General features: G+C 46.8%; 1 protein-coding gene and 1 long non-coding RNA gene across 2 annotated transcripts in view; one reads left to right on the top strand and one right to left on the bottom strand.

The window, feature by feature from the left end:
* The window catches only part of LOC133119029 (phenylalanine-4-hydroxylase-like), an 18855-nt gene extending 12484 nt beyond the window's left edge, over window positions 1-6371 (bottom strand). The window contains exons 1-2 of the mRNA XM_061229410.1: window positions 6265-6371; window positions 2415-2522 (exon numbers count right to left, since the gene is read on the bottom strand). Of these exons, the coding sequence (XP_061085394.1) occupies window positions 2415-2522; window positions 6265-6309 (153 nt within the window). The 5' untranslated portion in view covers window positions 6310-6371. The remainder of the gene's footprint in view (window positions 1-2414; window positions 2523-6264) is intronic.
* LOC133119030 (uncharacterized) lies at window positions 2403-7252 on the top strand. The gene is made up of 3 exons (XR_009706478.1): window positions 2403-2627; window positions 2892-3052; window positions 7014-7252. It is a non-coding gene; the product is annotated as an uncharacterized LOC133119030 (long non-coding RNA).
* Window positions 7253-7486: the final 234 nt, after the last annotated feature.

Here is a 7486-nt window from a genome sequence, read left to right as displayed (position 1 = left end):
TGTGCAGGGTAATTTTGGGGGGATGAGGGGTGGATAGAGATGGAGGATGCTCATAGGCCGGGCTTTCTTGTTGACTGCGGTTGTGTGAAGAAGCTGATTGGCAGATACTCGGTGTGGATCTGGGAGAGATATGTACGACCTTCACCTCCGAGCATTAACCGCTCAAACGCCAAACACATGCAGAACGTAAACACCCACACGTCCCTCTCTCACAGATACATTCTCTTTCACACACACACACTCACATGCGCACACAGACAGACACTCACACACACACTCACATGCGCACACAGACACTCACACTCACACTCACATGCGCACACAGACAGACACTCACACTCACACTCACACGTGCGTATGTTCACATCAAGACACACACACACACACGCATACACACACAAGTGCACACTCACAGACACACACAGACACACACACACACACACACGTACACACACTTTCACACGCACAAGCACCGCAACAGGGCAAGCACGCATCCTATTTATTTTGAATATGTGAAATATGTGAATATGTGAATATTTTTGAAATGTGCAGACAGCGAGGGAAGGGGGGATGAGAGGAGGGAAAGAGGGAAGTGGTCACTCTGTAACGGCCCGTCTGCTGAGAACAGAGAGCCCCAAACATTCCTGAGAGAGATGGTGAGCCTCAGTTCTGTGAGCTGCGCGTTTGCAGTGTCCGTGCTATGACTCTGTCTGATGTCTCAATAGCCACATGCCCTGTGATATCGTGGGCCGCGTGCTCCATCTGTAGGGATAAGACTGACTTTCAGCAGCTAATCTCTCTCAGAGTGACAGACATCCAATGTCACTATGCCTAATCTGCTTCTAAAGCCTCTACCTACGTCTAATGCCTCAGTAGTTAATCCAAGACAGTCTGGAGAGAAAATGGGGTCCAGCGATGCACAATGCCCTAGTGTAGCACCTGGGGTAGACCAGCTTGTTCATGTAAATACTTAATCAGCCAATCATGTGGCAGAAAATAAATGCATAAAAACACGCGGATATGGTCAAGAAGTTCAGCTGTTTTTCAGACCAAATGTCAGAATGGGGAAGAAATGTTACCCAAGTGACTTTGACCATGGAATGATTGTTGGTGCCAGACAGGGTGGTCTGAGTATCTCAGAAACTGCTGATCTCTTGTGATTTTTTTTGATTTTTTTTTAGACAGAATAACATGTAATAAATGCCTAATAAAGTGCTCACTGGGTGTGTATTACACACAGGCAGAAGACTGTGCTGAGTGAGGGGCCATGCTGAGGGGCTGTACTGGGTAAGGAGCTGTGCTGCAAGGATGTGCTGCAGGTTGTGCTACAGGTTGTGCTACAGGTTGTGCTGCAGGATGTGCTGAGTGTGGGGCTGTGCTGCAGACTGTGCTACAGGTTGTGCTGCAGGATGTGCTGCAGGTTGTGCTGAGTGAGGGGCCGTGCTGAGGGGCTGTGCTGGGTAAGGAGCTGTGCTGCAAGGATGTGCTGCAGGATGTGCTACAGGTTGTGCTGCAGGTTGTGCTGAGTGAGGGGCCGTGCTGAGGGGCTGTGCTGGGTAAGGAGCTGTGCTGCAGGCTGTGCTGCAGGCTGTGCTACAGGCTGTGCTGCAGGATGTGCTGCAGGCTGTGCTACAGGTTGTGCTGCAGGATGTGCTGCAGGATGTGCTGCAGACTGTGCTCCAGGTTGTGCTGCAGGATGTGTGCTGCAGGATGTGCTGAGTGTGGGGCTGTGCTGCAGGCTGTGCTACAGGATGTGCTGCAGGATGTGCTGCAGGATGTGCTGAGTGTGGGGCTGTGCTGCAGACTGTGCTCCAGGTTGTGCTGCAGGATGTGCTCAGACGGTCTCACTGTAAATCCACCCCAGTGCTCTGGCCTCCAGTCACCCCCACAGGGAGCCCCGCCGTCTCTGTAAAACAGATGTCTGCCTCCGGACAGCCGGCCATAAAGGTCTGTCTGAAGTCTGTCTCTCTTTTAGTCTCTCTCTCCTGCTTTCCCTCTCTTTCATTCACTTTCTCACTGGGCAGTTCCCAGGTCATATTGCCATTGGTCAATATCAGTAAATATCTAGGAGGCGAGGACAGTGATCTTTGTCTCATGTTTAATATGTCGTGTGTATATGTATGTGCATGTAATTGTGTCTGAAAGACAATGAGAAGGAATGTGCAGCTATGTGTGTCTGTGTGCATGTGTGGGTGTTTGTGCATGAGTGTGTTAGTGTGTGTGTGTGTGTGGGTGGGTGTTAGTGTGTGTGTGTGTGTGGGTGGGTGTTTGTGCATGTGTTAGTGTGTGTGTGTGGGTGTTTGTGCATGTGTGTGTGTGTGTGGGTGGGTGTTTGTGCATGTGTGTGTGTGTGTGTGTGTGTGCTTTTGTGCATGAGTGTGTGTGTGCGTGTGTCTGTGAATGAGAGGACACACCTCAAACAATCTCAGGGCTTTGGCCAGTGCCCCTACTTCCTCCTTCAGGGAGAAAATGCAGGAGAGCACCCCTGCCTTGGTGGCCTGCTCCTCCAGGTACATGGAGCCCTGCAGGAAGAAACAGAGAGGAGAGTCTTCAAGACTGTACCAACACATTCACGGGGGGAGCTCACCCTGGAAAAACGCACAGAAAAAGTGCAAATAGGTACGAAGGTAGGAACAGAACATGATTGTATCTTTCATGGTATGTTTGGAATTTGTTCCAAATGCAGAGCCAAAATAGATGTCCTTAAAACTGCTGATTCGCTGAATGTAAGGGCTGTCCCTCGATGTTTTGTTTAGCTTTGTCTTGTTGAATTCCTTTCCAACATCACACTAATGCAAGCCAAGCAATTCAATAGCCACACCAAGGTTACACAAATAGCCAACATGTGGCTCATCTGATAGTCAACATGTCCTTCTTTTACTGGCCCACAGCCCTGGGTGCTTGAGAGTGATTGGCTCAGAGGTAGTGCACTCTCCCTCGCCTGGTTATGGTGCGATTACATGCAGACCTGTCCAGGAGTCTCTCTCCTAAGAGGAACCTGATGCACTGTGGTGACCTTCTGCCCCCGCCTTCTGCCAGAAACTACAAACAGGTACGTGTATCTCTCTCTCTCTCTCTCTCTGTCTCTCTGTCTTTTCGAATAAGTCATAATGCATATTTTTCAGAGAAACTTCATTACGTTGAAAGGGCTATTATTGGGACTCTCTGGAGTCTGAGTCTGGAGTGAATGAAGGAACCTGAATCGTGTCTGTGTGTGTGTGCGTGTGTGTGTGTCTGAGTGAGTGACTGTGTGTGTGTTTGTGTGTGTGTATGTTTCTGTGTGTATGTTTCTGTGTGTGTGTTTGTGTGAGTGTGAGTGTGTGAGTGTATGAGTGAGGCAGTGTGTGTGTGTGCCTGTGTGTGTGTGTGTGTGTGTGTGTATGTTTCTGTGAGTGTGTGAGTGAGGCAGTGTGTGTGTGTGTGCATGTGTGTGTGTGTTTGTGTGTGTGTGAGTGAGGCAGTGTGTGTGTGCGTGTGTGTGTGTGTTTGTGTGTGTGAGTGTGAGTGTGTGTGAGTCAGTGTGTGTGTGCATGTGTGTGTGTTTGTGTGTGTGAGTGTGAGTGTGTGTGAGTGAGTCAGTGTGTGTGTGTGTTTGTGTGTGAGTGAGTCAGTGTGTGAGTGTGTGTGTGTGTGTGTGTGAGTGAGGCAGTGTGTGAGTGTGTGTGTGTGAGTGAGGCTGTGTGTGTGTGTGAGTGTGTGTGAGGCAGTGTGTGAGTGTGTGTGTGTGTGTGTGAGTGAGGCAGGGTGTGTGTGTGTGTGTGTGTGTGTGAGTGAGTCAGTGTGTGCGTGTGAGTGTGTGTGAGGCAGGGTGTGAGTGTGTGTGTGTGAGTGTGAGTGTGTGTGAGTGAGGCAGTGTGTGAGTTTGTGTGAGTGAGGCAGTGTGTGTGTGTGTGAGTGTGAGTGTGTGTGAGTGAGGCAGTGTGTGAGTGTGAGTGTGTGTGAGTGAGGCAGTGTGTGTGAGTGAGTGTGTGTGAGTGTGTGTGTGTGTGAGTGTGTGCGTGAGTGAGGCAGTGTGTGTGAGTGTGAGTGTGAGTGTGAGTGTGAGTGTGAGTGTGTGTGAGTGAGGCAGTGTGTGTGAGTGAGTGTGTGTGAGTGTGTGTGTGTGTGAGTGTGTGCGTGAGTGAGGCAGTGTGTGTGAGTGTGTGTGTGAGTGTGAGTGTGTGTGTGAGTGAGGCAGTGTGTGAGTGTGAGTGTGTGTGAGTGAGGCAGTGTGTGAGTGTGAGTGTGTGTGAGTGAGGCAGTGTGTGAGTGAGGCAGTGTGTGTGAGTGAGTGTGTGTGAGTGTGTGTGTGAGTGAGGCAGTGTGTGAGTGTGAGTGTGTGTGAGTGAGGCAGTGTGTGAGTGAGGCAGTGTGTGTGAGTGAGTGTGTGTGAGTGTGTGTGTGAGTGAGGCAGTGTGTGTGCACATGCAGGGGGGTGCTGGTGAATCTCATGACCTCCACCAGGGTGACATTCCTGTGGACTTATCCCTTTCATCTCTGAGCTCTGATCACATTTTTACTCAAATCCTTCTTCTACTCCTTTTGGCATGAGATGGAGAGTTTAATTATTATTATTATTATTATTATTATTATTAATGATGAGCCACAACTGCTGGGGGGGACAATGTGAAATGTATTTTGCAACATAAACAATTGTCACTTTTCATCGATTCTCTCCACTCAGACTCAGCCGAATAAACAACGTTATGAAATGTCACTGCGACACAACGTCTTTGTGTAACTGTTTTTACCGTGCAGGACTGAACACCCAGTCCCAGGGAAGGTGCCAGAAGATGTGATATCAATTTCCCCTTCAGTCTGGCCCTGAAGTCTGAAAACATGTCTATTGCTGCATTACTTTTTTGACAGTTTCACCGAATCGTAACAGACAAAACTGAATACGACAAACTTGTAACTTGTTGAAAAACACCTTCTCTGACAATGTAGCCAACCAACTCAACTGAAGGGAAAGTGAAGGGTGTGAGAAATTGAAAGATTTTCTTTTTCTTTTTAGACAACTTGAAAATAAATAGTCCTGATTCTTTTTGCTCTAATCGTGCAGTCTGTCTTTGGGGCCCAAACGATATCACAGTTGACAACTAGTCATTCTGACATACACTCAGTGAGTACTTTATTAGGTAGGCCTGTACACCAGTTTGTTCATGCAAATATTTAATCAGCCAATCATGTGGGAGCAACAAAATGCATAAAAGCATTGTTGGTGCCAGACAGGGTGGTTTGAGTATCTCAGAAACTGCTGATCTCTTGTGATTTTCATGCACAGCAGTTTCTAGAGTTTGCAGAGAATGGTGCAAAAAACAAAAAACATCCAGTAACCAGCAGTTCTGAGGGCAGAAACATGTTGTTAAGGAGAGAGGTCAGAGGAGAATGACCAGACTGGTCAAAGCTGACAGGAAGGTTACAGTCACACAAATAACCACACATTACAACAGTGCTATGCAGAAGACCATCTCTGAATGCACAACACATCAAACCTCTTAAGCGGAATGGCTACAGCAGCAGAAGACCAATAAGTAAAAAAGAAATAAGTAAAATAAATACATGATATAGTGCTCACTGAGAGTATATTTTCAGTTATGGATGGATTTGCACCACAAGAAATGTTCTTGACATTTTTCATATTTGTATTAAAAGCATTAATATATTGTATTCCATTTCATTCATTCATTGTATTAATTTAAAGTCTACTTGATCACAGTCAGGTGGAGTACAGCGATCTGAATAAGACCCGCGGGAGCGTACCTCAAGGTTTATATGCCCGTCTGCGAATAGCAGGGAATATTCCACCAAGGAGCGGCCCGGCAAAGCACAAAAGTATAGTATAACATAGGCTACACCCGCAGTACTGTATATCCTGTCATAACTGGCTTCATCACACAAGAGCAAAAATAACAACTTTCAAAAGTGTCTCAAGGGCCTTGAATCCTGAGAAAAGTTAAAATAATCATAAAAAATTACTCTAATTAAAAATGAAATTGTAATTTAGAATATGTTTACTGAATCATATGTAGCCTATGATATGATGTAACATCTCATTTGCAACATATTATTTACTATCATTAGGCAACTACTATTACTACTACTAATACTAATACTAATACTAATACAACTACTACTACTACGACTCCTAATAATAATAATAATAGTAATAATAATAATAGTAATTATTATTAATAGTAGTAGTAGTAGTCTTCATAATAATACCAATATCAACAACAATAACAATACAAATAAAAAACTCATACTAATAATAATTAGGCCTACCTGTTTCCCATTCCCCCCGTTCTTCGTGCGGTATACTGCGTCCATGGTTTTGTAACGTCGTTCTTCACGCCTCGCAAGCACTTCTGTCGCTGGTCAGTAAAATAGACGCGTTTCACTCCCACTTTGTTTGTGTCACGCTTGCAAATTCCACGCTTTATACATGGGACCACGTGACACCACGCCCACCTCGCTCCGGGGGCCTCGATCTCTGCGTGCCTGTCTGTCACGCGCCGGGCTTTGCTTATCGCCGTAGCCCGTGTGGCGCATCTGGTTCTGATAGTAAGCAGTGTGTCTGTTTAAAATTTCCCAGCGGAACGCTGAAATCATGTTTTCGTGTTTTGTTTTGGTTTTTTTTCAAAGGTAATTGATTTGATGCTGAGGTATCACCGGATTTCCACTCTACTTTTTAAAAATGTTAAATTGATAATTGGTTGGCTGTATGTTGTTGGATTTTAGTCCACTGTAAGGGATGATAGGATCGAACACTGACAAATTGTAAGTGTACCAGCCTGAAGTCCACGGTTCATAAAGGCTTTGAAATATTTTATCAGTTGTAGGGCATCCAATAGAATGTTTTATGGAATAAGGGAGCTTCTCTGGCAGAGCCACAGGGTGGCGACACATGTTTAGGGGGACCAAAAACATGCGCTGTTACCCATTACGAAAATAAATAGAATAAACGAACAGTTTATAAAATGTCAATAATTAACTGACACTGCTTTTGTTTGAGCTTGTTTTTTTCCCAACAGTGCGCTGCAAGAGAAGACCATGGTGTGTGAGTCGGTGCCCAAGAATTGCCCCCGGCTCGGTCTCCTGGTTATCCGAAAGGACCGTCTCCGCCTGGCGCAGCAACGCCGCCCGGCCAGCACGGTCAGATCAGCACCTCGGAAAGCGCTCATCGCTCTCAGGTTTCACTCTGGCAAAAGAGAGGCCCTCCAGGAAGCCTCTCTTCTCTCCGGCCCCTCCAGGAAGCCTCTCTTCTCTCCGGCCCCTCCAGGAAGCCTCTCTTCTCTCCGGCCCCTCCAGGAAGCCTCTCTTCTCTCCGGCCCCTCAGTCGCATTGTGTCCGCCACCTTTGCCCAGAACTGCAGCCAACAAACCCCAAGGTGAATGCTACAAAGTACAGGACCAGGTCCTGCCCCTCTCAATGTCGCTACTGAAAAAACTACGCGGCTCCCTGTTCAAATCACTCGAACAAGACGACCAAGACTACCCGCAGAACA

This window comes from Conger conger, chromosome 19 (assembly GCF_963514075.1).
Source record: "Conger conger chromosome 19, fConCon1.1, whole genome shotgun sequence".
Classification (NCBI taxonomy): Eukaryota; Metazoa; Chordata; class Actinopteri; order Anguilliformes; family Congridae; genus Conger; species Conger conger.
Note: the sequence above shows the minus strand (reverse complement) of the source record. Positions and strands in the feature narration are given on the sequence as shown.